Source organism: Passer domesticus, chromosome Z, assembly GCF_036417665.1.
Source record: "Passer domesticus isolate bPasDom1 chromosome Z, bPasDom1.hap1, whole genome shotgun sequence".
NCBI classification, from domain to species: Eukaryota; Metazoa; Chordata; class Aves; order Passeriformes; family Passeridae; genus Passer; species Passer domesticus.
This window is the reverse complement of record NC_087512.1, coordinates 9,979,641-10,007,386: the sequence shown is the minus strand read 5'-3', so window position 1 is coordinate 10,007,386 and position 27,746 is coordinate 9,979,641. Positions and strand designations below refer to the sequence as shown.

The following is a 27,746-nucleotide window of genomic DNA, read 5'->3' as shown; positions in this document are numbered from 1 at the left end:
TCCCTTGGCTTCCCCCTTCCTCTCGGTCCCACAGCCCCTCCAGCTCCCCACCTCAGCGCTGGCAGGCTGTGCTGTTTTCAGCAGGTCTGAGACGGCGCTCGCCAGGTTCTTGGCTGCCTGCAGAAGCTGCCGTCCGTTCCCTCCTTCGTCCTCCATCAGCGCAGCCAGAAGCTTCACACCCTTAGACATCTCCGTCAGGTTGGAAGAGATGGTGGTGACGGCGCAGCCCACAGCAGTGTAGTCTGTGTCTGCTGGATCCCCTGCACAGGGAAGAGAGGAGTCAGGATGGGATATGCTCCAAGAACATCCCCACAACTGTCACTGATGTGGTTTTCCTTTCAGGGAGCAGAAGGGAGTCTTTCAGCCAGACAAGAGAGACCAAGTGTTTTACTGAAATGGGGCATCCCTCTACTCCAACTCTCCATATACCTGCAGTGAGGTTGACGACTGAGGCCGTGCCAGCAGTTATGGCATCCACTTGGGAGTGGATCTCATGTTTTGACTCATCCATCTTGTTTTTGCGCCAAGCTTTTGATGCCTGAGTGGGGAGAACAGGATCAGGAGAAGGTGGCAGAAGTGGTGGGTAGCTGCACACATACTCAGAGAGAAATGCAAGAAAGAGGATATAAAGAAAAGAGTGGGAAGACCTGTAATCACCCAAATTCTCTGGTCCACTCTGACCAAACATGACCAAGTGTCCCCTCCATGTCTGCCCACAGAGTGGGATAAAACCCCATCTCTTTTCAAGCACCAGGAGCTGTGAACACTTCTTCTGGGAATGCGGCCAGCCTCACCCAGCCCAGCTTCCAGCAAGGTCCACCCCCAGCATCCCACCTTCACCCAGCACTCACAGCATCCTGCCCAAGAGGTGGCAAGGTCTCAAAGTCGTCCAGCGTGGCCTGGGCTGCATGCACAGCCTGCATGCTGGAGTTGATAGTGCCGGTCAGGGCCTGCTGGGCTGAGGTCTGCAACACAGAGACATAATGAGTGAGATATGCAAAAGGCTTGGAATCTAGGATTACATATTTTGCTCAAATGCTCCCCTGCAATGTGCTGCTGATGGCACTGCTCTAGGTAGGTCACCTAGAGTGAGATGCACTTAGCAAAAAGGGATTTTCCCCTCTGCAACTCCCACTGGAAAATGCCTCACCCCAACATGGTTACAACTACGTCTGACAGTTAAGCAGTTCTTGGGGAGCGGGAGAAGATGTTGTGAGATCCCACAAGGCTTTCACAGCAAGCACCCACAACACACTGCATGGGGCAAAAGAAATCGGCCTATCCGTGGCCTTTTCCAAGTGCTCTTCCAACTGCACAGGAGATGGGGGCACCAAAACATGGCATTGGGTTTTGCTGCAAACCACAGACCTAGTGGGCTGTCCAGTCATGATCTGAAATGAGAGGCTGCAGTCCCTAGCCAGAATAAAACGCTGAAGTGTAGCTCAAGTTTGCAGAGAAGGTGTAGGAGGATGCCAGCTCAGCCAAGCCAGCAAGCACACAAAGCCAGTGGCACAAAGCCCCTGCTCTCCACAGCAAGACAATGCTTGGTCATGGACCCAAAGAGATTGGTCTACACAAGACTGACAGTCACCTCTCTGAGTTTGTGCCTCATGGTGAGCACAAGAAGAGCTTACCAGGGGAGGCATGTGCCCTCGGTGCATCTGGCCACTGGTGATTTGCAGCTGAGGCTGTGGCATCGTGCCCACCTGGAAGTTTTCTGGCCCTCCAGCCCCAGTCCTCATGATGGCTGGCAGGGCCACTGAGCCCAGCTCTGCCTTGCCTACACGGTTAAACTGCTGCTGCACGACTGTCGACCTGAAATGGGGAGAAATACCAGGTGAAGAAATGCCTACAACGCAGGCATGGCAGCTCTTCCTCCTTGCTGTGTTGCAAGCTTTACTGGAGCACACTCTCCATTTAACTTGTGTTTGGCAGCTCCCTTGTTCCTGGAAGACTTACTTCTTTGGAGACACAGAGTCTTCCAGCATTGTGGACTCCTCATCACCCTCCAGTCCAAAGTGGTCTTTGCTCTTTTTCTGCAAAGGGAAAGAGAAAATTATACCCCCAAGCCCTCCCTTTCTCCTGCAGCCCAGACAGTATACCAGGGTAACAGGGTCCCCTTGCCCTGCCTCCAGCTTTCCCAGCAGTACTGTCTGCCAAAGCTGTTTGGAGGCAGCTGGAAGGCACATTCTGTATGTCCCTCTGGAAAGGTGCTATCAGTGCCCTTCTCAGCACAGCCTTACCTTTTTGAGGATGATATCAATGTAGCCAGCAATCAGCTGGGCGATCTGTTCCCCTTCTGTCGTCTGCACTGAGTAGTAACCATCCTGGTAATCTCCAAAATCCTGCAACAGCAGGGCACAGGGTAGCACCAGAGAAGGGCACTGGCAGCCGTCCTGAGCCCCTCTGGTATGCACTAAGCACCCAAGCACCAGCCTTCAAAGCAAGCTCTGAGAGAGGCACCAGAGGAGGGCAAGGCTGTGCCACCATGGAGCAACAGCTGTGAGAGGGGCTGGAGTGAGAGCAGCCCCCCTACAGTGGGAAGGAGGCATGGGAGACCACTGCTGGTCCCTACCAGAGTGAAGCTCTTGGGCGAGGCTGCCCAACGCTTGATGTTGGTCAGGCTCCATTCCTGAATCACTTCCTTGGTCTTCTCATCCACACGCATCACACACTCCTTGGTGATCCCCAGCAGCCGTGGCACCAGCTTGTTCTTTCCCTTCATCTTCTCCTGTGGGCCATAACAGAAGGTCTGTGGGCTAACCCCAAGATGGATCCACAGAGGCAGAGGTATCTGAGGTCTGCCATAGCTACCAAAACACCCACAAGGCCACACCTTCCAGTAGTGACAACTATCACATGTAGCTTGACAACAAGAAAAAGCATGAACCAAGGAGTAGGAAGGCCGTGCACAGGGAAATGCAACAGGGGAGATGCAAAAAAACCTGGAGCAACATAGGCTGAGGGGAAGCAGCTGGAGACACAACAGATGGATGCTGAAGAAACAGAATTTTGGTGAGTCTGAAGTGGGAACACGGGGGCTGCTACTGTACCTTGACCAAAAAGAAGGAGACCCCATAGGTCTTGAGGGAACGGGCAAGTTTCACATAGCGAACTTTGGCTTCAATCTCACTCATGTTCCCACAGCTCTTGTGGGCCTGCAACAGCAAAGACAGAACATTGCACCAGATCCACAGTCCTGCCTTGACACCATTGCACAGCCCTTCCGGGCTCTTCCTGACCCACCAGCATCCCCTGAACCAGCTCTGATCTCTGAGACCTCAGGAGCTGCCTTGTCTGCCCACCTACAGCTCCTGCTCCTGTTTCTCACCCACCAGACTGGTGTGTGCTGCCTCCTCAGACAGGAGCGCCTCAAACTTTAGTGAGGAGGAACAAAAAGTCCAGATCTCAACCTCCCCACTGCACATACCAAGAAGATCTTGCGTTCTCCTTTCTGTTTGATGTACTCCTTGGGCAGGAAATCCTTGAGCCTGCCAACAGACAGCCAAGTGAGTTGTTAGCAGCAGAGCCCAAAGCCAGTGTCTGTCCTTGACTATGAACAACTCCAACCGAAAGCCGCAGACAAGCCCATGCTAGAGCATAAGCTGAAGTTTTTGGAAGCAGTAAGAATGTGGGAGAAATTGCTGCAGCTATGAAAGCTGTCCTTGGAGTTGTCCTAGTTAAGAGTGGGGTAAAGGTGCTGATAATGCAGCCCTTTGTGTGGCATCACTGCAGACCAGCAGACTGACTGCATGTACCTACAGGGCTGCCAGAGGATGGGGCAGCCCTCATAGTTGGTGTGGCTCCCTATGCTTGGGCACTGTGCTGTGGGGAGGAGAGGGATTGCACCAGAGGCACCCAAACCCCCAGAGCCCCACAAGGCAGTGTGGCACTGGGTGCTGCCAAGCTGCCCCAGCTGCCTCAAGACAAGCCCAGGGGCTCCTCAAGACACTTACTCCAGAAAGCCCGGCTTGTGCTTCTGCTCGTTGTATGGCCCAAACTGGATCTGGCACTGGTGGCCAGCAAACTCACAGGCTTTGTCAAAGGAGACAGGGTGGGAACCGTTCAGAATGTCGTCACGAGCCTGTTTGGGAATAGAAGACACCATTGTGGGCTGGGCAGCCATACAGCCCTGTCACTGCTCTTCTCTATATCAAGCATGACATTGTTTTACAGACTTAAAAGAAGTGGCTCTGAAAAACAGGAGTATGTAGGACCAGGTTGCTACCTACAGGCATCAAGCCTGGGAGAGGAACAGTAGCAGGATTTCAGGATGATTCCTACCAGGCAGAGCTGACATGGGATTCCCTGAGGAGCTCTGGAATACCCAGAGGACACAGCTGGGATTGCCAGTGCTGGCTCTTACCCAGGTCATAACTGGGCATCCCAAAGTACTTCCCCATCATGGCTCCTGACAAAACCTTCAGCCACCAGACTTGTCAGGGGCTGGCAGGAGGCAGTGGAACCAGGTGCTCTGGGAAGCTGTACCTGCACGTAGAGCAGGTTGAGCTGCACAGGATCTCTCGAGTCCACGTTCTGATCAGAGTAGAAGAACTTGCGCCGCAGCAGCAGAGTTTCATTGTCATCGATGCCTTGCTCACGCAGGGTCCGGCCGTGATCCAGCCAGTTCACTGCAGACAATGCCAGGCTGTGAGCAGGGACAGGCACCAAGGCATGGCTGGTCCTGGCCCTGGGGCTGCTTATGCTGAGTGAGAAATGCATGTCTGCCTGATGTATCCCAGCTCTCACCTGTCTGCCCTGCATCCCCAAGCAGGAGTTATTCTAGGAAGTGTGGACAAATGTTCCTTCATCCACATGTTTATCTCCACACCCTCTTCCCCCTCACAGGGGTCCCTCCTCCCCTCCCGCAAGGCCGTTGGCACAGGCTGACCCCATTCCCAGAACATCCAAGCACCTACACTCATCATCTGTGTGCAACTTCTGCTTGAGCTTTTCCATCTTCTTCTCATCTCGCAGCAAGGTCTTGTCCTTCTTGAGGGTGCCAGTAACCTCTTCCTTCTTCTCTTCCATGATCTCCCGTACAAGTGAGTACTCATCATAGTTGGTGATGCCTGCAGGAGAGCAGAGAACCAAACTCAGAAGGATGTTCTGCCAAGCACAGAGCATGGAGCAACGCAGGGGTGCAGAGCAATGTCCCCCCCCTTGTGTCATGCATCCCCCAGATACCCCTGCTGCCAGGCCATCTGCCACAGAGCTGCTGCTGCTCCCCCAGAAGCCTGTCAGATTCTGCCATTCTCTCCCCACCTCCCTTGTATCCCCCTGTTGCTGTCCTCTCCTCACCAATCCGGGCACATATCGTCATGAGCATGTCCGTGACAGTTTTGGAGTCATCCACCATCACTGTTTTCACTGTCCCATCCAGCATGCGGATCTTCAGGGGCCGCTGCTTCTTCTTGTACTCCATGGTATCCTGCAGGCACAGCAGAGCACAGCTACAGCAGTGGCACCAGTGCAGGGCACCCACATCTCACCATCAGGCCAACAGCTCCCCCCTGCCTAGTGCAATAGTGGGGGAGACAGGGCGAGCTGCAGGGCACAGTGCAAGGCAGCACAGCAGGCACCCACACCATCTCCACGCTGTGAGCAAGACATCCGACCATGGGGCAAAGGATGCAGCTGGAAGGATGTGGGATGGATACTTACCCCATTACGAAGCATGTAGTAGTCCAGAGCCTTCCCAGCCTCCAGCCAGATCCCTTTCTTTGGGTCTTCATCCGAGAGGAAGAGCCCAAAATCATTGGCTGAAAAACAGGTACAGTCTCTAACAGGGTAGTTCTGAGAAGCATAGGGCCACAACAATGCCACTCTGTGCCCAGGGACATGCACTGGTGCAACCCAGTGTGTGAAGTACAGCAGCCCTGTGAAGGCTGGAGCCCAAACCTAATGACAAACAAACAAAGTTGGCACGCAAGCTCTGAGGTTTTACCACAGTTATCTGTGGAAAAAATCATCTGCAGCATGCCTACGCAACGTTGAACTTGGAACTGACAGACACAACAGAAGGAAGAGCTTGCAGTTGCGGCTGACAGCTCTCTGAAATCTTCAGTGCAATGTGTAATAGTAGTGAAAGTAAGGTAGTAAAAATGCTGGGGATCACCAGGAAGGGTGCTGGGAACTGGTTTATAAAATCTAGGTAATCCACATTTTGAGTACTCTCTAATGGTAGGGTCTGCTCAGGACACAGTACAATTTGAAACCTTGGTGTGAGGGACTAGAGGAGCTGAGATTCCTTTTTTTTTGCAGAAAAGGAGACTGAATGAGAACGGGCTCAAGGCTTACAAAGTCTCAGAGGTGGTGAGTAAATTTTCACCAAATCCTGCTCCCTCAGGGTGGGGTACCTGGTGAAAGGGCTGCTGCTGCAGGCTGGGCAGCGTCTCCCCAGCTCAGACCCACAGGGACAGGCCCGTTTTTATGTAGCAAGAGGCCAGGACCACGCCTGGCTTTGCCCTGAAAGGTCCTTCTCCACCTCTGCAACAATCCTGCGCCGCAGGCTGTCTTGGTTGGCTATGTTTATAACTCGTCATCTTGTTGGCAGCTCTCTTTGGGGAGGGACAAATTCCTGAGCCGCCCTGCGCCTGCCTGGCTAACACTGCTGTTAGGATCCTACTAAACAGGGAGCAAAAAAATCATGAAAGCTTGCCATTTTATTTTTGAAGTAAAAAAAAACCAACAAAAAACCAAACTGTTTTCAAAGCAAATTCCAAGAGGATAAATCCAAAGCACAGAAAACTGAGCAGCTTGCCCCAGATCCATGGGTTGGGCAGGGAGAGGCACTTCCTGAGACAGAGCAAGAACAGAGCTGGAAACTTACACCGAAGCTCTCCCAGCCCAAAGGTGACAAAAAACCAGGGCAGCTCTAAAAAGGAGCCCGAGTGCCTGTGTGTAAGGAGAGCAAAGAGAAGTAAAAGCTGCTAGGAACACATAGGAAAAGAAAGGCTGTGAGCAACTGAAAAGGAACGCAGGAATAAGAAGTTCCCTTTAAGGCCTTCCCCTTGGTGCTTTTTTTATAAACAGGCTGGCTCACACCCAGGAGCAGGAAATGCAATGCTCCTTCCAACACCACTACAGCCCTGCATATCCAAAGACATCCAGTCCCTTGCTGAAACTGAAAGCCATAGTCTGCTGGACTGCTGACCAGCTGGGCATGGTGTGAGAAGGCATTTCCTTTGAACCTCAAGGAATGTGCTGCTCCCAGATGTCGCTGCACTCCCCCTCCTCTTCCCACGACTCTTGACCTCCACTTTGCTGTCTCTCCTCCATGGCACAGCTGCTTTTGGGGGTTGCAGGGACTCAGGAGAACCCCTGAGACAGCGTCCCAGAGCTCCAACCCCCCCATCCATGATGGGGACAGGCCACATCCGCGTGGGTGTGAGTCACATCATGAGCCCATGAGCCATAATCTAAATTGTGAGTCTAGCGGCAGCAAGAAAATACTGGAGCTGAGGCAGCCTAGAAAGGTAATGGAGCACCAGCAGGGGTCTGGCAGAGGGCTGCCAATGGGAGACAGACCCAGTGGAGATTATATATATATATCCCAAGTAAGAAAAAATTAACTGAAATGGTTTATTAATGTTTGCTATGACCCCTGCAACTGTTTAAACCCACGTAGCCCTAGCTAGTGGTGATGAATGTAAGTAGGACAGAAGAGCAGAGACAGAAAGGGCAGCAGACTCAAATTGCTTAGAGTTATTTCACTTCCAAATGTGGTTTCCTAACTTCTAAACACACAAACGTTCTTCTGAGGTGCTGAGGAGGGAGTCTGAGAAACTCAGACCCTCACATCAGCTGGGCAAGAGGACTCGGACTACACTCCCCCCACCCCACCACTTCTCTGGAAAAGTGCCAGAGAGGCACAGACAGAAAAGAAAAGGGAGACGAATGAAATGCCAGGAGCTAAGCCAAGGCAGCCCTGGCATGGCAGCCAGTCCCACCATGGACTTACATTGTCCTATCTGTGCCTCAGGCACCCGCTCACGGATCATGCGGCAGGCATCGTACACCATGGTGGAGGGCTCAAACTGCATCGTCTTCACCACATTGCCGATGCTGATCTTCAGCGAGAGGGCAACCATGGTGGCGGCTGGGCTGTCCCCACTCCTGCGTCACCTGCCGGAGGAGACAGACGGGTGAGCTCTGACTGCTGACCCCACCAGTGTGCAGCGTGCTTGCTCCCTCCTCCTTTGGCAGCACCTGAAAGCCAGGATTCAGCTTCCAGCAGCAAGCAAGGGCTGCAGCCTGTGCTGGCGAGCCAGTGAGAGGTCCCCTTCCAGACCCTGGGGCCTGAGACCAGCACTGGGACCCCCACCTCCTCGTCCTAAGGTCCTAAAGCCAATTTTACTTGCCTTGTGGGAATGACAGCAGCTGGTACCCACCAGAGATACTGCCAGGGAGAGGAAGTGAGCATGAGGGAGCACACTAGATAAGCTGTGAGGGCATGATGGAAGGGGTTATAATTAAACCTGCCATGACACAGAAGCCACAAGAGGAAAACCAAGCTGTGACCCAGAGGTGGCAGGGCCCTGCCCCAGCTATCAGGACCCCTCATGTCACCAGCAGACGGTGCTGACAGGCAGCCTGAGCACAGAGGGACAGAAAAGCCAGAAGCTGCACGAGGAGGCAAGATTAGGGCACCAGGCATTGAATTCACACATTAAATGCAATTACCTGGGAAAAGCACCACTCACACCCAAGGTGTGCTCATGAGATCAGGGTCCGTGGCAGTGGATACCACACCAACCCAGGGCACAGGACAATGCACAGGATGGCAAGGGACCACCTGTGACAGGTCTCACTGCATGGGCATACAAGAGCCCCGCCATGCCGTCTGAAAAAGGACTCAAGCAGGCTCCACCTTGAAGGATCAGCTTCATATAATACAATCTAGAATCATCAGGGTTGGAAGATCACCCAGTCCAACCACCCACATAGCACTACCACAATAACCCCTACATCACTAGATCATATCACCCAGCACCAGATCCAGATTCCTCATAAATACCTCCAGGGATGGTGACACCACCACCTCCCTGGGCAACCTATTCCAATGCCTCATCACCTTAACAGTGAGGTTTTTTTTTCTGATATCTAATCTGAACCTTCCCTGTCTCAAGGCTGTTTCCTCTTGTCCTCTCACTGCAGGTATGGCACAAGAGACTAGCCCCCATCTCACTGCAACCCCCTTCCAGGCAGTTGCAGAGCTCAGGCTTAAAGGATTGCATAGAGCAGCTTCAGAGCAAGCACCCCCCAACAGAGCTCCAAAACACCAGCTTTAGTAACACCTAATCAGAATTGCAATATCTGTATTGCGGGGTAAAAGCTGAAAAAAGTAGCAGAAGTAAAAGGAGGTCGTATGTAAGTGCCCCACTTGCCTGATGCAGCTGGTAAGAGCGATCTACCCACTGTGAAACAGCTTTCAGTGCTTTCCCAGGTTGCCAAACGCCTCAGGGTCCCTCCCAAGTCCTTTGCTCCTGCCTCATTGCTCCATGCCCTTCTCAGAATTCCCTGTCCCTGCCTGGCCCCAGCCTGATGCTCTCCAGCAGTGACATGCCTTTTCCCCTCCCTGAGTGCCTGCTCATACAGAGTGAGTCCCTGTTCTGCTGACCCAGGCTGCCTTGTCCTGAAACTTCAGTGATGGGAGGATGCAAGAGCACTGGTGGGATGCATATCTGCTTATCCTCTTTTAGATTCATTTGCTCCTACCAGACTTCCTATTATGGCTGTCAGGGAAAGCTGATCTTGCATCCTCAGCCTGGCCTGGGAAGGTTCTTGGGCAAAATGTGCTGGCAGCCTTCCTCGAATGGTGAGTCTGTGCATCCCTGCCCGGTGCTGCCAGCTCCAGTCCCCCTGGGAGGGGGTACACCAGCAGCAGGCTGCTCTCAAACACAGACCTGAGCAGCCTAGGGGCAGGATTCGTGTCCAGTTTTGGCCAGGAGAAGTCGGAGGGCAGGGGCCCTGCTCCTGCAGAGCCATAAAGCCACGCTGGTGGTGCAGGGTGGGAGGCAGGGACCAAGGAGCGTGCCGCCTCCGCCAGCACATGGAGCGGCTCCAGCTCTGCATTCCTGAGCCGTTCTGCAATGTTTCTGCGGAGGCCCGTGGCCCCCACTGTCTCCGCTGCTGAGGAATGAAATGCACTTCAGCGAAGGAGCCCATCGGCGGAGGGAAGGAGGTGGCACAGGCACCCGCCCGTGCCATTGCCATCTATCCGGAAGCACTAGCAAAGCTATGGAGCTGAACAAACGAGGAACACCCTGTCATGGAAAGGGTTTTCCAAGTATTTTATACGCAGGGCGGGCTGCTGCGGTCACCAGGCCAACTTCTCTACATCTAAAAATATTCTCAAGTTGAGCATAAAGCTGCTTTCCATCCCTCTGCAGGAAAAGGAGAACATGCCACTGACAAGACAAGGTCAGAGACCATGGAGGAAGGAGTGGAGGATGTTGGACAGTAGAGAGGAACTGAGAGGAGCCAGGACATCTGCCACTAGTTCTGCATCCTCTTCTTGCCCTCACAAAGCCACCCAAAACCAGGCACTGCACCAGAGGCACCCCTTAGCACACCCTTCACAGGGGTCACATTGCTTCCCAAGACCCCGCAAGAAGATGACTGCTCAAGCCTTCCCACTCCCCAACACTTAAAAAAATTACAGAGCTCAGCAGGGAAGATGCTGATGACATAAAGGAAAACCTCAGAGAAAAAGGAGACGGTTCACTTCAATTTCCATATTTTATGGAAAAAGTCAAGGCTGCAGCAGCTAAACTTTGCTGAGAGCAGTGTCCAGAGCAGAAACATTCTCTGCTGCAAAAGGAGACCTCCTCAAACTGGGGAGAGATTTGTCAGCAAAACGTGGCAACTAATTACACAAGGTTTGCAAATCTGCTGCCTGGTGCAAGGGCATGAAGGCAGGGCTCAGCCCCTACAGATCTCTCCCCTCTGCAAACCATGAGGAGAGAGAAAAGCTGGACTAGATGTAACAAATGAGACAGCGTGGGAGCCTGGCACTGCAAACCAGAAAAAAAAAAGGACAGTGAAACTCAAGCTGTCCCCCTAGAAAGAAGAAAAACAAAAAACCCAAACAAACCAAGTCTTGATGAGCACACACCAAATTTTTGCTGGCTCATCTCCAGAGAAAGCAAGCCCATTCTCAGTCAAACCTATTCTCAGTCACACTGTCAGTATGCAAAGTCAGATAAGGCACCAGAGCAGCCGGATTGACACACTTCTGCATTTTATAGCAAGTTGTGTACAACCCTTTTTGAACCACAGGCATGCTTCTGAGCCAATCCCAAGATGACGAGGGGGAGGGGTTAACCTTGGTGGGGTCCCACCACTTCCCGCCGTGGCTTCCTCCATCTCACCCCACACAAGGTGAGCAAAACCCAGACAGTGGTGGAGGCCTGCAGGCTCTGCCTGAGGGCAAGGTCAGTGCAGGCAGGGCTGGGGGCAGACGGGACCTGTGTGGGCCAAGGAACCACCGAGTCATTGCCAGGGACCACTGACAGCGCGGTTTTGTCACGTGATGGAATTGCTGTATTTTTGTCAGGAGTTCACTGCTGCGGTAATGGTTACATGGAAGGGTTTGTGTCTTAAAAGACAAAACAAAAATCAAGCAAAATTCAACTGCGGACAGCTGGAACACTTGTGACGAGATTCCAGAACAAGCTGCGAATCTTCAGATACAACAGTTCTGCCATTTTTATTGCATTCTCTCTTAAGGGATACTCCGAAATAGGTTTTGTAATGGGGTTTGTTTTTTTCCTTCTTTTTTTTATGGTAATACCAAATTTCACCTGGGAAAGGCCCCACTGCAGACCACCCCTGGACCAGGAGCTGGCTGCAGGAAGCTTTATCAGCTGCAAACCATCCCAGTGCTGGGGTTTTCCACAGGCACAGCCCAGTCAGTAGAGCCACTAAAACAGCTAGGAAGATACCAGGCCACCAAAACGCAATGTCTGCAGCAGTGGCTTGGCCAGCACGTCAGCATCTGCACTCCACCCCATCAACAGCATCAAAAATTAAGCTGGTGAGAAGCCAGACGAGGCTCTGGTTGGTTCTCCTGCGTTCGCCAGTGCAGGACCAGTATACACAGCCACAGCAGGCACTGAGGCAGACAGGGCTCAGCCCGGCACCAGTGGGAAGGCTGAGCCTGCAGCCCCAGCTGGTTTAGTGTCACACGCTGCTGAGACCGTTCAGCCCAGTTCCTCTTTCCCAGCTGCACGTCCACGTCAGATGGGAGGACAGCTTCTTCCAGCCGAGGCTGCGCTTGCTCCTGGGGAGCATGAGTGGCTGTCAAGGCCAGACACAGCACCCCAGTGGCCACTCTGCTGTTACCCATGGCTAGGACAGGAGCATCCTCTCACTCCTGCAGGGGGGGAGCCCTGCTCTGCATGGGAGATGGGCAGGGGCCAGGCAGCTGGGCTGGAGGTTCGCAGCCGCAGCCTGCTCGCATGCACTGCGCTGAAGCAGCTCCAGCTATTGACTGCCAACATTTCGCACACATCTCACATCCAGTCTGCTCCTGCTCGGCATCCCCTGACCTCCAAAGGAATGGAGCACCAATCTCAGCACCTCTAGACTGCCCATGACGAAGGCAGGCATGGGGACCAGTGGGACTCCAGCCACAGCCTCTCCTGCATCCTTAGCAAGCTGGCCCTCTAGCACAGGACCCCAAAAGCAGGGGTTGAGGTGCACTGTGTGCTGTCATGACCTCTGGAAAGCACTGGGTGCCCTGATCCAGGCATCCACGCTTCCCACAACAAGCAATTTGCCCAGCACTGTGCTGCTGGACAGGCAGAATGGTGAAAGAAGAAGAGAGCATGGGTGCATTTTGGGGTCATTTCACCCAGTAGCCAGCAAAGCTCAGTTCTGAAAAGAAGGGCACCCCACAGGACCCTCTTCCCCTTTCCTCAGTGTTCCCACTCCCCTTTCTCTAACGGGATGTGTCACTTTGGGAAGCATCAGACTCCTGCCGCTGCCATTCAGCAAGGAAATGGAGTGCTTGGCTGGTGCTTCCCATGCACCATCACAGACTCACTTAGCACTTGGGTGCTTTCACCCTATGACCCAGGGAGAGGCAGGTGGCCTGGACCCTTTACGGGGCAACTCACAGGTTTTGAAAAAACTAAAGATCCTAAAAATATGCGCCCTCCCCTTCTCAGCAGCGAGGCTCAGAGAGAGAGAAGGGAGTAAACAATTATCGCTACCAAATATGGGTCTAACAGCCAGCGATGAAGCCACAGCAGAAGCATGTAGACATCCTGCCGGCAGATTCAAAGGGATGGGGGATTTGCAGGGGCTGGGGCAGGATCCGGCAGAGGATGGGGCAGCGTTTACCCCTGCTTAGTTAGCTGCTTCGGCCGGGACATGGTGGGGACCCACGCCTTGCCCGACTGGGGCCAGTCCCACCCTGCATGGGAACCTCCCCAGCGCCCCATCCCGGGGCCCATGGCCAGCTGGGTGTCCTGGTGGGAGCTGTTGCGGTGACCTCCCCGGCTTCGGTGCGGCCATGGGAAGCGCTGTGCCCCCGTGTCCCCACCCAAAACCACGCAGCAGGACACAGACACCCTTGCCACTCGCTCTTCCGCGCGTCCCGGCAGGGTGACCGGGGTGCCGGGGGAAAAGCTGCGCCTGGCCTGCCCCAAAGGCCACCCCACGGCCAGGCTCGTCCAGCTCGGTCCCACGGGACCCCCGAGGTGAGGATGCTGGTCCAGGCCTCGCCACGGTGGGCTCCAGGCCGGAGCCTGGTGAGGCAGGGCAAGGGCAGGGCCGGGGATAACGTGGCCGGAGATAACGCGGCCGCGCCAGCCCGTGCTGCCCGGAGGCTCCGGTGGGCGCCCGTGCTCGGCTGGCGCCGGCCCCAGCGGCGATCTGGGCATGGCCCAAAGTCTCAGCGAACCCCGGAAGCCCTCGGGCCACCGCAGCCCCGCGGACAAGCCCCGGTTGGAGCCGGGAAACCCCGGTAACCGGAAAGCTGCTTCCTCCCTGCCTCCCCGCCATTTACCGGGCGGGGTGCAGGGCAGGGTCCCCGGGACATCCGTTTCCGGCAGCCCCTCGAGAGCCAGGGCGCTGCCGGCCCGCAGGACCCCACTCTGCGGCGCCCCCTCCCCGGTTACCGGGACACCGTGTGTCCTCCGTCCCCCGTCCCCGTACCTTTGCGCGGGCAGGAGCAGCGCGGCGGCCCCGCGACGCTGAGGGGAGCTGAGCGGGCGGCACCGCCCGCTTCCCGCCCGCCCCCCTCCCCGCTGCGCATGCGCCGGAACGCGGCGCGCCGCCGGGCCACACGGCACGGCCGCGCACGGTACCCCGGGGCTGCGCTGCGCCCGGACACCGCGCCGCGGGCATCCCGCTCCCACCGACAGCGCTGCTCCGCGCCCCCGGGGGCTAGGCACGGTTCCGCGGCCGCGCGGCGTGGCCGTGCCCCACCCGCTGCTCACACCGCACCTCCGGGGCGCCCACCCGCCCCGGGACATCCCCGCATGACCCCGGACCCACCGCCCTCCCCTCCTCTCCCCGCCCGCCCCGCGCTCCCGCCGCCCGCGCGCGCTCCCGACGCCCACGCGCGCCCCCCCAGCCAACCAACGGACCAATGGGAGACCGGGGCGTCAGCGCGGGAGGGGCAGGGGCGGCGCGCGCGCGGCCCGCCGGGAGGCTGGGTGACGTCACGCGGTGCGTTGGGAGCGGCGGGGCTGAGGTGAGGGGCGGGGGCGCCGGGCCCGAGCGGGGCCGGGGCTCCGCTGCTGGGACGGTCCAGGAGGCACAGGGATCCGGGGATCAGGGGTCCAGCCCGCGGCCAGGGCCGAGACGGGCTGCTTGGTTCTCCTCGGGTGGGTGTCCCGGCCCCCTGCGCTCCGGTCACCCTTCCTTCTCCGCACCTGCTCCTCCTGTTCCCGTCCTGCCCGGCGCACGCTCCCTGAGGGAAACTGCTCCGAGTCTCTGGAGACCATGGGCCTTGAGATTGCCCGGGTTTGCCCAGCTTCTCTTCCTCTTGTTGCTGAAGTTTCTGCTGACAGCTCTCCCCTCAGTCAGCTGGCGCAGCAGCCCTGGCTGGGGACTGCCCTGACCCTCTGGTTTCGGGTGGGGTTTCAGGTGGTTTTGACGGTATTCTATTTTTCCTGGGATTTTTTTTTTTTTCCAGACCGTGGCACTCAACAGCTAGATGTGAAAGCTCAGCGGTGCTGATGGAGAGGTGCGATGGATGCCTGCGCTCCGACAGCCTGAGCGGTGCCTCGGCTCAGGCATCGCCCGCGGGCCGGCCGGGCTGATCCGCTGGCAGCCATGCGAGCCCGCATCTCCTCAGGGACCGGGGCTCCCGGGCCATGTCCTGTCAGCACGTAGCAGCAGCAGCAGCCCGAGCTGGGGCCACACGCACTGAAGCTGCCGCAGCCACGTGGGTGCACCAGCGCCGGGCAGTGTTTGGCTGCCGGTCCCTCACCCTGCCCTCCCAGAGCCTGCGGCCGCCTCCAGCCACTGAGCTCTGCTGCTCCCCTGCTGCTGGGCCCGGCAGCAGGAGCAGCTCTCCAGGTCACTCCGCAGGGCTGAGAGACTCTTTACCAGTGTCTGGTCTCTACAGCGAGGTAAGGAATATTTTATTTTCAGCCTAAAGGTATACTGTGTGCTAGTGACGTTTATATATATCCATCTATTTATTTATTACAATACCCACTGATTTATTACAAGTATGTTGAATAACACAGTGTTGAATAGCTGTCTGAATTGCTAAGTCATCATTTAGGTCTGTGAAATCACTCATTAATTACTCTTCAATGATCTCTTAATCACCATTTGATTGCCATTTAATTTTTGTTCAGTCATCGATTACTTAGACTTTGATCATAATTTAATCATTAACAGAATCCCTTCAGTTAAAACCTCAACAACTATTCTTAATTTTTGTGGGACAGGGAGCTCTCCCTGCTGGCTGCACAGCAGGGGGGTATGGCACCTTCAGGCTTCTGTGGAGAGCATTCAAGATTCTGCTGTTCCACACCATTAAGTCTGGGATTGTTTCACTTTTCCTCTACTTCCTGCAGCTTTTGTGCTCTGGGTGGAGCGTGGCTCTTGTGCCTGGGTACCAATAACCTAGTAAGGAAAATGCTGTGTTGTTGTCACTGGTGGTGTTATAATAATCTGTCTGGAGAAGTACTTGTGAACTGGCCATCCCTGCTGTTGACACTGCATGGGGATGCTTCATCTGTAGGGTCTGAGGGACACCTCAAAGCAAGGCTGGTGTGTCCTGTTGTGCCTGGCTCACTTTGGGTGTCGTGCTCAGATGTCGTGCCCAGAGGAACTGGATGCCCTGGCAGATGTGGATCTGCTTGACTTCCTTCTGAAGGATGATGCTCCCTGCCCTGAAATCCCCGGGGAGCAGAATGGTCTGCTGGAAGACTGGGGCCTGCCAATGCCTGAGGTGAGTTCTCTGTGAGGAATTGCTGCTGAGCTGAGGTTTGGGAGGTTTGTCTCCATGCTGAGTAAAAGCTGTTCTTCTGCAGCTCCTGGACAAGGAGATGGATGACTTCATCAGCTCACTGCTGAGCCCTTTAGAAGGTGAACCAGACAGGCTCAGTTATTTGCCTGCCAACAATGACAGCAGCATTTCTGAGGATCAGCACGTGTCCCATTGCCTTGGTAGCAATTTTGCCAGCCGAGACATTGTGCAGGTTGATCATAACTACTCCCTTCACCAGGACTGGCCTGCACTGGAAAGTGTGAGGTCTGACATGACCGAAGGAGATGTTACCATTGAGCTAGGTGAGTGATGTGTGTGGACTTTTTCTGCCCTGGCAGCAGGCAGAAAAGAGAAAAGCAGTCCCAGTACTGGTTTGTTTTGGTGGGTGTCCGGCAAAGATGGAGAGAACCAAGAGTAGAAGCTTTCTGCTGCTGCAAAATTGCTATTTCATGCCACTCAAAGCTGGCTGGTCAGATGCTGCCTCAGTGAGGCCCAGCATTTGACTGGTCTTTCCTTCCGCAGGGGCATGGGTGGGTTTGGAATGCTCAAGCGAGGCACTGGAACAGAGCACCACTTCGCCCATTGCCGTTGCTGTGGAAGATGAACCCCAGCTTGTGCCTGGAGCCATGGTACAGGTACTGACTCCCACGCCTGTGGACCCCAGCCTTTGCTTCTCACATCTCTCCTTCTCTTCTGACTTGGCTCCTATGAGGGGTATCTCTGAGGGAAACCATGACATTACTTTGGGAGAGCTGATTCCAGTTCTTTGTGCTTGCTGCATGCCCTCCCTGGCCCAGGGTGGACTCCCTGTATTATGCATTTTCAGTAGGCTTATTTTTGCTGTTTTCTAGTCTGACTTCCCAGAGCTGGTCCTGACAGAGGAGGAGAAGCAGCTTCTGGAGAAAGAAGGTGTTACATTACCAACCTGTCTGCCACTGACCAAAGTGAGTCCTCACTAGAACCAAACAGACCACTCGACTGTATCAGGTAGTGTAGGGGTTTGAAACTGCAGGACAGTGCCGTGATGAAAATATTGTTGTCCAGGTGCTGCATTCAGGGCAGTGTCCATCTGGGCTTGGTGTTGTTTTCCTTTCTTTGAGTCCAGGGCGTCATCCATGTGCACAGCAGCTTCTGTCATTCTCCCTAATCATGGCTGTTGGCAGGAAGCAGTTACACCACAAGTGCCTGCAGCTATTTTTTCCTGCTTGCCTAATGGCTTGTGGTCTGTGTGCTTTTCATTTTCCTTAGGTACGCCTTACTTTTGCTAAGTCATGGAAGCTGCTGGCTGCATCAGCAGGCCAGGGTTTGCCTTGCTGTTTATTCAGTGGTGTGGGAAGGACAGAGAACACAAGCACCAGGGCTGGGCACTGATATGTGAGGGCAGTCTGAGAGGGTAGCATTGCCAACACCCTGGGATTGCTGTTAATGAGGTGATCCTTGCAGGCTGAGGAGCGAGTTCTGAGGAAGGTGCGTCGTAAGATTCGGAACAAGCAGGCGGCTCAGGATAGTCGTCGCCGGAGAAAGATCTATGTGGATGGCCTGGAAAACAGGTACGGTCACACAGCAGTGTCATCCAACACTGAGGGGACCTGTGTTCTTTTAGGGATCCTTGGCAGAATGATGATGGCACTAAATTGTCGTTTCAGGCATAACCTCATTTTCCTGTCATGTTATGATTAGTATAGCAGAAGATTTGTGATTAGAGTGGCACAGTTTTTCTACAAGTAGAATCAATGTAGTACAGTCTATAACCATTGTAATACAGGGTCTATCGTACCACTTAACTTAAAATGTCTAATCATCTGCATTCTAATATGTCTTAACTTAGAATTTCAAGTCACCTGGGCTCTCTGCGGGTTGCATCAGATCTTAATAGATAGTTCTGTGTATTAATATAATGATCATGATATAGATTCAAAAATTATACAAATAATACAAGTCTTGCCCTCAGTCATGGGAGGAAGCAGGCAATGGTAGATGTGTCCCGGATCAGAGGGGTCCTGAGCTGTCCAGCAGAAATTCTACTCCCAAGGTGCCCTTAGGACTTTGTAATTGCTTGATTTTGTGGACAGTGCACTCTGTGCTGTTGTGCTTCCCTGCTCTGTGATAGGGCTGTCAGCAACACAGAGCTGGCTGTGTGCCTGCAACCTTCAAGACTGGTAAGGGAAGGGCCTGGTGCCCAGGGACTTTCAGGCTGGCAGGGAGAGGAAGAAGAAATCTGATTGTTTGTTTGTTTGTTTGTTTGTTTTGGTACTTGGTGCACAGGATTGTCAGTGCCTGATAACAAGGGGCAGGGAATGAATACATGACTTGGTGGGCCATGGAGTGGCTGCTCCCTACCTGCATGGCCTGAGTTGTGCTGACCTCATTGCCAGGTCCAGGATCAGGGCGTGCCTGTCACAAGCTGCTGTGGTGTTTGTTTGGCTGCTGGCTTCCTGTCACCCTGAGCAAAAAGTGAGGCTGGCCCTGTGGGGCAAGAGCTCCCTACAGAGGGTTCAGAACATCAGGGTGAAGCCTATCTGGTGCTCTTGTGCTTGGAGATGACCCAGAGCTTGCTCTGTTCAAGCTGGATAGCTGACCTGCCAGGACAAATGTGTTTTCCAGGTCAGGCTAGTCAGTAATACAGCCTGATGTTACAGATCTGCAGGGCTGGTGTGCTGCTGGGAGTGAGCATCCATAGGGGTTAATGAGCTGCTTTTCTGCAGGACTGGCAGGGCGTCATTCCTCCTTATATCTGGTATGAGGTAGTGCTCTCTGGGCTTTGCTGCACATGATACCAGGCGGACCCCAGGACCAGTTTTGTCTGCCCCAGCCACCCAGAGGTGGTGACTGATGTGAGGTCTCCATTGTTGACCAACAAAATCTCTCTGTTTTTCCCCACACCTCTCATCCTTTCTGGAAAGGGTGGCAGCTTGCACAGCTGAAAACCATGAACTGGAGAAGAAGGTGCAGCAGCTGCAGAAGCAGAACATGTGAGTTTGTCTTGTTGGGTTTGGCAAGAGAAGTGGTGGGGAAGGCTGTTCCTGTTCTCAGGCTGCAGAGGGTGGAGGAAAGTGTGCAGCTGTAGGTCCAGGTGCTAACCCGCATTTGCTGCTCTACTGCAGGTCACTGCTCAGGCAGTTGCAGAAACTGCAGGCCTTGGTGGGACGGTCCGCCCCCAAAACTACCAGAAGAAAAACCTGCACCATGGTAGGTGTCCTCAGCCCCCGTGTGTGTAGAGGAGTCCCTGCTGTCCTCACAAGTTTGGAAGAGAGGCAGTTACTGCCTTTAGTGATGCCTGTCCATCTCCTTTGCTGAGATTCTGCTGATTTTTCTGTTTCCAGATCGTGGTTCTGTCCTTCTGCCTCATTCTGTCCCCCAGCATCCGTTTGCCCGGGAGCGTAGAGCCACAGCGGGAGCTCAAGGGTGAGTGCCCAGGTTGGGGCTGAGGTGTGGCTCCAGGTGAAGTGCTGCCCTTCAGAGCACAGCATCCTCCCCAGAGACAGCCTGAACTCCGGGGCGCTTCCAACTCATCATGTCCTTGCCTGGGGTGACCACTAGCTTTGTCTTGCTGTCTTGGCCCAGCTCTGAACTCTTTGTCAGCCTTGTTGCAGAGGCCTGCCTGGAAGCAGGGCCCTGTGCCAGGGGCGGTGCAAGGACAGGAGAGTTCCGGTCCCTCTTGGAGCACAAACTGTGCTTGTGCCTGGCAGCTGTGCAGCATCCTCTCCCTGCCTCCCCTGGGAAGAGGAAGTCCTGGTTAAACAGTTTGTCCTCTCTCCCGGGCTCTGTGGTGGCTCCATGCTCAGCACAGGAGGGTGGGAGACTGGCAATGACAGGGTTGGCTCTGCTCTCTTACAGTGCTGTCACGGCAGATCCGCGAGTTTCCCAACCAAGGAGCACCTGATGTGCAGCACGACACTGAGCTGGAGGGCTTCAGCCCTGACCCTGGAGACTCCTTGCTATCGGGCAACCTCAGTCAGTCATGGGAAGAGGGGCAGAGTCCACTTAACTCCAGTCCCAGATCTTTCAACAGCAACTCATCCTCTGATCCTCCAGCAGCAGCCGGCTCCAAGCCAGGCCCGCCCCAGAGTGACCCTTTGCCAGCAGCAGTGCTGGTGCCATGGAAATCCAAGGGTCAGGAGTGGGTAGAACACTCTGACAGAGTTCTCATTCAGCAGCACCATGCCAATGAGATGTGACCAGTGCTGCATCCTGCTCCTTGGGATGATACTGGGCATCCCGTGGAGCAGGGACAGAGTTGCACTAACAGATTATCTATCCAAGCAGTTTCTTCTCAATACTCTCCTCATTGCCAGCAACTCAGAGGGTTTACCAGGGAGGAATCAATCTGACATTTTTTATCAGACTCCATCTGAGATGGGACAGGAAATTCTGAGAACTTCACTATGCCTGCTGATGTGGCTACCAGAGTGCACCTGGTGGCTTGTGGGGATGGGCTGTGGCAGGGAGAGTGGAGGCAGTCCGTCTGAGGTGCCAGTACTTGCTCTGACTGGATGCAGCTGGCAGTGCAGGCCACTGCCCTGCTTCTTCACTGCCCAGCTGGAGATGAACAGGCACTTCTTAGTCTGTGTTGTGGCCCCAAACATCTGTTCTATGTCAGTGCCCTTTAATCCTACAGTGCTGCCTGATTTCTAGGTGTGAGGGAGCAATTTGACCTTCATTGCTCTCACGGGAGTAGTCCTGCGTGCTGCTGCGACAGACCCAGCATGTCGCCTGTTCCTGCTAGCTTTTGAGCCATGGCCACAGCTCCCAGCCTGGCTGGAGAAGGTAATGCAGAGTCCTTCCTGAGCCATGTGTGCTGTTTGCCTACCTTAAGGGCTGAGCCTTTCATCTCCTGCAGGCTTTTGGGCTTCAGGGAGCAGGCATGCCTTGAGCCAGACTGCTGAGGCAGCATGTTCAGAGAGCAGCAGAGCTGCTTGCTCCTCTGAAGGCTTTCCTGGCCACAGGACAGTTTCAAAGCCATGTCCTTGTGTGCCCAAGCCTTGCTGTGCTGGCTGGTGATGCAGTCAATGATTGTGGGTCAAACAGAAACACTTTGAGCTGGTGAGCAGTGTCTTTGCCAGAGTGCAGCTTAGTGGTACCTGTAGAGATCTCCTCATCCTACTGCAGGACATTCCATAGAGTCATATAGAATGGTTTGGATCGGAAGGGGCCTCTAAAGGTCGTCTTGTCCAGTTCTCCCTGCAATGAGCAGGGATAGCTTCAAATTGGATCAGAATAATAATGAATAGCTTCCTTATTAATAGAGTCTAAATAAATATTAATGGTGTGTGATTGTGTCCTCTCTGGTTGTTTTGGCGAGGTGCTGGGCTGCTGGGTACTGTACCTGGGGCTCAGAGTCTTGTGGGAGAATCCCAGGGGAGGCTCGGGAGCAATCCCTCTCGGATGATTGCAGGGGAAATCTGCCTGGCTGTGGCTCTGCACAGGGGCTTGTTGAGGCACAGCGCGGGTTTGCAGGGCTGCTGCTTTGCTCTCACCCTGCCTCAAGGAGAACAGTATGTGGTCAGCACCCACCAGGCACTCGCAAGCCCCCAGGCTGCGGAAGCGAGCAGCTTCCCCCGGAGGAAGCGCGAGGAGCCGGTGTCGGCCCCCACCGCTGCTTTCTGCTTTCATAACGGGAGCTGCACAATCGCAGGAAGTGGAGCAGAGCCAGGGTGCTGCAACAGCCACCGGGTGGGCCCTGCCTGCTGTGCGGTTGCTAAATTCAGGATTGTCCCTGGGTCTGGTTGGGGTCACTGGGTCCACAGGAGGCACTGGCAGACCCTGAGCTCAGGCTGCAGAGCCCCGTGTAGGATTTGGGGGTGTGGGAGCTCAGCAAGGCAGTGGGTGCAGGAAGCTTCGCACTTGCATCCCACCCAGGGGGCAAAACCAAACAAGATAATGTTGTGTCCAGAGGGGAAACAGCCAAGGAGAGGCTCACCAGACCCTCTGCCTCAGGACAGGTAGCAGTATGCTCCCAGCAGGGCTGCGTCACAGCTCTACCCTGGCCAGGACTGACAGCCCTTGAGCATCACCAGGGAACCACTGGAACTCTTCGCCAGGAGGTATGCATGGCATCAGGAAGGTCTAGGGCCCCATCTACACTTCAGTTTCATTTTCGGCAGTTTGAGGCCAGGCTGTGTAATGCCCCTCCATACTTTAGTTTCATTTTTTGCAGTTTGGAGCCAAAGTACGTAATGTCCTGTTCCCACCGTACTTTCATTTTTGCAGTTCAGGGTCGATGTGTGTAATGGCCTGTTCTCTCTTTAGTTTCATTTTTTTGCGGTTCAAGGCCAGAGTGTGTAGTGTCACAGATGTTACACAGTGTCCCTGACCCAGCACTAATCAATATCAAATGAGCCATCTGAAGTAATATACAGCAGTGTTCCCAGCAAAGTTGGGAGCAGCCATGTGAGCTGGTGTTTGCCTGGGTATGATGGGGTCACTATTGCTCTTTGTAGCAGTCTGGCTTTCTTGGCCAGATGTCAGGAAGGGAGATAACTCTGGGAGAGCAGGCTGGGAGCCAGGAGCTGGGAGTTTTGGGGAGGGTTGCTCCATGGTCCCAGCTAATAATGACCCAGGTCTGCTATTTTTCGTTGCTTTCTGTGCTCTTGTGTCAGTCCCACAGCAAGCAGCTCTGATCTGGGGAGAGAAATGAAGCTCAGCCTGGACCTCATGCCTTGGGTTAAAGGGCAGCAATGATTAAAGGGTTCATAATGAGTTTTTTGGCTGAGGACTTGATTATATCAAGCGGAGGAGCAGGAGCCAGCTGATATTCCTGCCACCTTCCTGGTCCTCTTTGCTGCAGGTCCCCTCCTTTTTCCTAGCATGCTGCGGGGTCAGAGCGTGGTCTGAGTGTGCACTGGTGCTGCTTGCATGCACACACAGCCCCACACTCTGCCTTAGGTCAGTGGTATGGTCCCAGATACAGGTCGACCTGTACCTCCCCTATGTCCTAGCAAGTGCCTTTGTCATCGTTGTGGGACTACGCTGGCAGACTGGAAGTATGAGCTTTTCAGGGCAAAATATCCTGGACGGTCCTTGGCAAGTCCCAGATGGGTGTTGCCAGATGGAAACAGAATATTTTTTGCTTGGTGACTCCTCAAGTACTAGAGTATCTTCCCCTTTCCATGATAGTGATGAATTGAAAATTATGAAAACATAAAATGAAATTTGCTTTCTATTGCTAAGGAAGTCCTGGGCTGTGTAATCAATGCAAAATGCTTTGTGATCATGGCTTTAATGGAATCAGGTTTGCCTTTTTAAAAAAAAATGAATTAGGGTTTTTCAGAGAGATGGAAAATTCAGTCAGTAGCAGAAACAAGATTGTATCCACCTTTTCAGGGGAAATCTAAATCCTGTGTCATCATCCATCCTATTTTTATCCACTAGCACCAGCTGCTGGATATTGGTGGAAACAGAAAAACTAACAGAAATCTGAAAACTGGTTTAAAAAGCAGCTGGAAATACAGTGATGGAGCCACTGCCCCCTTCCAGCTCTCACACTGGGGCACCTCAGCTGAGGGCCTGCTGAAGCCCCAGTGGTCATGTTTGGCAAAGTTTCTAAAGCAGAAGGCAGAGAGGTCGGGCTGTGATGCCTAAAAAATTCCAGCCAGTGCCAGATGTGCCCTTCCCCTGTTCTCTTTCCTTGGCCACGTGTGGACATCTTGGCTGGAGACACACCCCAGTGCATTACTCGGGGGACGCAGCCGTGCCAAAGGGACTCTTGCTGCAGGGTATTTGGGAGCTTTCCCCCGGCCTGGGATGGGAGGGCAGCTGGCAGCCAGCCACGGCTGCACATCTGCCAGGGCTGGGAACTGAGGCTGGCGGCTCTGCAAGGTTTGCAACACCCTGTGAGCTCGGGCACCCGGGAGCTCCCTGTGCTCGGCTCCCTTGGGAAGGCTCTGCAGGACTGGCCGTGCCTTATCCTTCTGCCCAGCCACAGCCCGGTTTGTCCCCCACCTCTGAGCCCCATGGACTCATTACCCAGAACCTAGCATCAGCTTTGCAGGCACAGTACACTGCCAGGGAGGGGACAGTCGCCATCCCCAGGGACTCTGCTGGCCTCTGTCTTTTTCAGTCTCAGTGCAACATGAAATCTCCCTGTGGGAGGGTGGCTGCTCGGTGAGACAAACCCCACAAGTTTGAGGCAGGGCAGAAGACAGAGCCAAGTCCTGCATCCCCACAGAAACCCTTTATTTTGCATCTGGTGAACTTGCCTAAGAAAGCATGAACCTCTGGGTTGAGGTTGCACCTCAAGTGCAGCATGTTGGTGCAGCCAAAATCTGCCTAGGCACTCCTTGCCATCCTGAGCCTGCTGGATTTTCCCACTTGCTGTTATTTTATCCGTGTGAAGGTGCTGGTTCCAATCCTGCAGAAAACACCAAATCAGATGGGGTCATGCATGCTTTGGAGGGTAGAGGGGAAACCCAGGGGGAGCATTGTGTGGCTGATTGAGGTACTACCGGTTCCAAAAGCCTGTAGCAGAGGCTGTGCCAGGTGCTGGCATCTTTTCCTCCTCTCCCTGTTGTAGAGAGTGGAAAGAAGGCCCCGGAGAGGGCTCTCTGTGGCCAGAGCCCATACAGGGATCCCCCATCCTGAGGCACATCTGGCATGCAGGCGTGGACCATGCTACATGGATGCTCCATAGCCCTTGCATATCACTAGTGAAAAACCCATTCCACCCTCACAGTCCTCCCTTGCTTCACCCTGTGGGATTTCTCCCTTCTCCAGCCCGAGTTGCAGAAGATTCTGGCAGAGCAGTGGCTGGGACCCAGCACTCACCGGGTGGCTTTCCAGTCCTCTGCAGGACTGTCGGCTGCCTCTCGCAGGAGCCACAGGGCATGCAGGGTCTCCTTCCCCTTGGTGTCCACATAGCACTGGCCCAGGAAGACACTTGTCCGGGCAGTCTCTGAGTCTGGAAGGGTTTAAGGTGATGTGAGTCAGGTAGTGAGGCACAAGGTCACCCTGTGTCCTGCTGGCATCCCCGCCTGCAGGATGATGGCCCCCTGCTGCCTACTTTGGGGTCTCCAGCTCACAGTGAAGAAGAAAATGGGCTGTGAGACCAGCCCTGTATCTTGCTGGGACCCCTCCAGTGGTGAGGTGAGGAGTTCTGAGTAGCCAGCAGCAGGTCCTGGCAGGTAAAATCCGGAGAATCTGTTGTCCTCGTCCAGGGCGGACACAACCATCCGGCAGCTGGTGTCGCTCCGCCACGACCCGGAGAGAAGGCACTGCAAGGCCAGTGCTGTGGGTTGGAGGGAGGGAGAGGGGGGAGCATCCTGCTCCCACCCCTTCACCCTGGCTCTCCCCAGAGATGTCTGCAGCAGTGGGTGGTGTGCCACGACCTGATGTGCCACTGGCATCACCATCTCAGTGTGAGCACCGTGCCTGAGCTATGATTGCGTTCAGCTCAGCCGCTCTCCAGGATGGTTCCACCCACCCAAGGGAAAGTGAGTCCCCCCATGCTGAAGCAGCAAGTGTGCTGCTTTCCCTACACTCTGGGGAGGGGAAAACAGGAGCTGTCTGGGATATGGCTCTGTTTGCCTTCCTCTGAATGACTTCCTGCAGCAAGAATCGTCCTTGCAGGAGCAGCCCCTTCCTCCCAGCCTCATTGCAGCTCCCCTCAGCACTGCACAGTGCTGCTCCCACCAGCTCCAGCAGCCCAGAGCTGGCTCCCTGCTGAGCTATGATGCCCCAGCAGCAGACGTTGGGGTCTAGCAGGATGTCAGCCCCACATCCCCACTGTCATCTGTCCCCATACCTTCCTCTCCACAGGGGCAACACACACTGCCAGGGCAAGGGCGAGCACCAGGGCAAAAGCACTTCTCCCCATGGCTGCAAGGCTGCTAAGAGCTCCTCCCGTCCCTGGAGCCCAGCACCCTTTATAGGGCTGTAACTGGAGCCCCACCAGCACCAGGATGGCAGCTGTGAGATGAATGTCTTGATGTCAGGGTGCCCGGGACAGGCGAGGGAGGTGAGCAGGTCTGCATGACCTGGTCAGGGCTGGAGGAACGCAGGAATAAGCACGGCTGGGCAGAGGGGTGGGGACACATAAGACACCATAGTAGCCTGGAAAGCATCAATACCTTCTTTGGGAATCTGCCTCCCATGCACAAAGGCTGGAAACTAACCCTATTTCAACATTTACACCCTCCCTGCTTTGCTGCTACCACTGCCTGACGGGGATGCTGTATTGCTGCACAGAAGGGAAAGTTTACTCATTTTAGAAGCAGTAACATTTCTCCAGTCTCTTGTGGATGTCAGCTACTGATTTTGATGCTGTTGCTTTTACTTTTGTGAGAGTTAGAGGAAGAAGTAACCACAGCAGCGCTACTGAGGTCTCGGGGAGTGTTTTTGCTAAACACACAGAGTGTGATAAGCAGCATTGTATTCACACTTCTTCCTCGTATTTGCTGCTCTAAAGGACCTTTGATGTGAAAAATGCAGCGTTCACTGTCCCTGTCTTCCTGAGCCATGCCTTTGCTGTGATGCCTGGAGCAGGCATATGGCTGTGGCAGCTGAAAATTCAGGTGGGACTCAGCTGAATCAATACCTGCTGTGCTCAAGACAGCAGTGTTTGGGGCAGGGCATGGCAACAGGGCTGTGGTGTGCAAACTGGGGATGGGGGAGTGCCCCTTTGGGGTGGCACCTCTCAATGCCCACTGCTAGCCCTGGCACATCCTGGCACCCTGGGCTCCGCACATCTCTCTCATCTAGGTAACCTCAAAAGCTGGGCTGAGTGGAAAACACCCCTCTCCTAACACGTCCCTCCTCCTTTTTGTCTTTTTCAGTCCCAAACTCATGGCCTATCACAGGTACTCAGAGAAATTTCCCCTGGGGATTATTTTGCTATTGTCCTGGATGCCACACTCTGTTCTTTTGGCCTGACACCAGCTCCTGCCTTTCTGTGATGTTTGGCAGGGACAAGCCACCTTGTTAGAGATCCCAGGGTGGTGCCAGGTTTCCCCCCACTTCATGGCACCATGCTGCAGCTTTGCTAGAGCTGGGCCAGGCTTAATGGACTGTGCAGCCACGGTGCTGTCATCCCTGGGGCTGGGGTGTTTTCGTAACACGTCTGCAAGAGGTCTTCTCTTCACCCACTGACCTGCCAAAAGCTTTGTGTCAGAAGAGCTGACTAAGTCTGGCAGGTGTCCACAGAGGCAAATAGAGAGGCACTGCCAAAATGCAATGGTAGAGAAGGGAAAATCCCTGAGTGTAATTCAGGGGGATGGGATGGAGTCTTTAACTTGTGCTCATTTTACTTGAGGTGCCATACAGCACAAAGTTAATCAGCATCTCAAATCTG

The 27,746-nt window shown here is 54.4% G+C and overlaps 3 protein-coding genes across 9 annotated transcripts in view; 1 reads left to right on the top strand and 2 right to left on the bottom strand.

Annotated features, from left to right (window-relative positions):
- TLN1 (talin 1) overlaps window positions 1-14,271 on the bottom strand; it is a 34,718-nt gene extending 20,447 nt beyond the window's left edge. For 2 of the 3 annotated variants that reach the window (XM_064405586.1, XM_064405588.1), the window contains exons 1-16: window positions 14,167-14,271; window positions 7,964-8,127; window positions 5,665-5,762; window positions 5,302-5,431; window positions 4,920-5,072; window positions 4,489-4,631; window positions 3,957-4,084; window positions 3,431-3,491; window positions 3,054-3,158; window positions 2,576-2,731; window positions 2,244-2,345; window positions 1,960-2,036; window positions 1,635-1,815; window positions 852-965; window positions 430-538; window positions 52-260 (exon numbers count right to left, since the gene is read on the bottom strand). In XM_064405586.1, coding sequence (XP_064261656.1) covers window positions 52-260; window positions 430-538; window positions 852-965; window positions 1,635-1,815; window positions 1,960-2,036; window positions 2,244-2,345; window positions 2,576-2,731; window positions 3,054-3,158; window positions 3,431-3,491; window positions 3,957-4,084; window positions 4,489-4,631; window positions 4,920-5,072; window positions 5,302-5,431; window positions 5,665-5,762; window positions 7,964-8,093 — 1,896 coding nt within the window. In that variant the 5' untranslated portion in view covers window positions 8,094-8,127; window positions 14,167-14,271. Of the gene's footprint in view, window positions 1-51; window positions 261-429; window positions 539-851; window positions 966-1,634; window positions 1,816-1,959; window positions 2,037-2,243; window positions 2,346-2,575; window positions 2,732-3,053; window positions 3,159-3,430; window positions 3,492-3,956; window positions 4,085-4,488; window positions 4,632-4,919; window positions 5,073-5,301; window positions 5,432-5,664; window positions 5,763-7,963; window positions 8,132-14,166 lie in introns of all 3 variants that reach the window. The other variant, XM_064405587.1, reaches the window with a different exon arrangement.
- Window positions 14,272-14,291: 20 nt separating this feature from the next.
- CREB3 (cAMP responsive element binding protein 3) lies at window positions 14,292-21,736 on the top strand. 4 transcript variants are annotated; one of them, XM_064405591.1, is made up of 11 exons: window positions 14,292-14,314; window positions 15,152-15,590; window positions 16,214-16,423; window positions 16,506-16,764; window positions 16,985-17,097; window positions 17,314-17,406; window positions 17,906-18,012; window positions 19,366-19,434; window positions 19,567-19,651; window positions 19,786-19,867; window positions 20,300-21,736. In XM_064405591.1, the coding sequence occupies exons 2-11, from the start codon at window positions 15,333-15,335 to the stop codon at window positions 20,638-20,640; spliced, it is 1,617 nt and encodes a 538-aa protein (XP_064261661.1). In that variant the 5' UTR covers window positions 14,292-14,314; window positions 15,152-15,332; the 3' UTR covers window positions 20,641-21,736. The 4 variants fall into 4 exon arrangements, with proteins under 4 accessions (XP_064261661.1, XP_064261662.1, XP_064261659.1 ...); XM_064405592.1 differs by lacking the exon at window positions 14,292-14,314 and adding an exon at window positions 14,587-14,707 and having other exon boundaries at window positions 16,286-16,423; XM_064405589.1 differs by lacking the exon at window positions 14,292-14,314 and adding an exon at window positions 14,587-14,707.
- A 3,042-nt stretch (window positions 21,737-24,778) lies between these two features.
- On the bottom strand, window positions 24,779-26,273 carry LOC135289391 (avidin-like). Of its 2 annotated transcripts, XM_064402949.1 has the most exons (4): window positions 26,202-26,273; window positions 25,461-25,671; window positions 25,226-25,358; window positions 24,779-24,812 (listed from the first exon to the last, which is right to left on the bottom strand). In XM_064402949.1, the coding sequence occupies exons 1-4, from the start codon at window positions 26,271-26,273 to the stop codon at window positions 24,779-24,781; spliced, it is 450 nt and encodes a 149-aa protein (XP_064259019.1). The 2 variants fall into 2 exon arrangements, 1 of the variants encoding a protein (XP_064259019.1); XR_010352149.1 differs by lacking the exons at window positions 24,779-24,812; window positions 25,461-25,671 and having other exon boundaries at window positions 25,225-25,358.
- Between the last annotated feature and the right edge of the window lie 1,473 nt (window positions 26,274-27,746).

Coding starts and splice junctions, on each gene's coding strand:
- LOC135289391 (XM_064402949.1), bottom strand. CDS start 26,273: ATGGGGAGAAGTGCTTTTGCCCTGGTGCTCGCCCTTGCCCTGGCAGTG. Junction 25,672..26,201: donor TTGCCCCTGTGGAGAGGAAG/GTATGGGGACAG, acceptor CTGGCCTTGCAG/TGCCTTCTCTCCGGGTCGTG. Junction 24,813..25,225: donor GAGGACTGGAAAGCCACCCG/GTGAGTGCTGGG, acceptor TGTTTTCTGCAG/GATTGGAACCAGCACCTTCA.
- CREB3 (XM_064405591.1), top strand. CDS start 15,333: ATGTCCTGTCAGCACGTAGCAGCAGCAGCAGCCCGAGCTGGGGCCACA. Junction 16,765..16,984: donor AGATGTTACCATTGAGCTAG/GTGAGTGATGTG, acceptor TTCCTTCCGCAG/GGGCATGGGTGGGTTTGGAA. Junction 19,652..19,785: donor GAAGAAAAACCTGCACCATG/GTAGGTGTCCTC, acceptor TTCTGTTTCCAG/ATCGTGGTTCTGTCCTTCTG.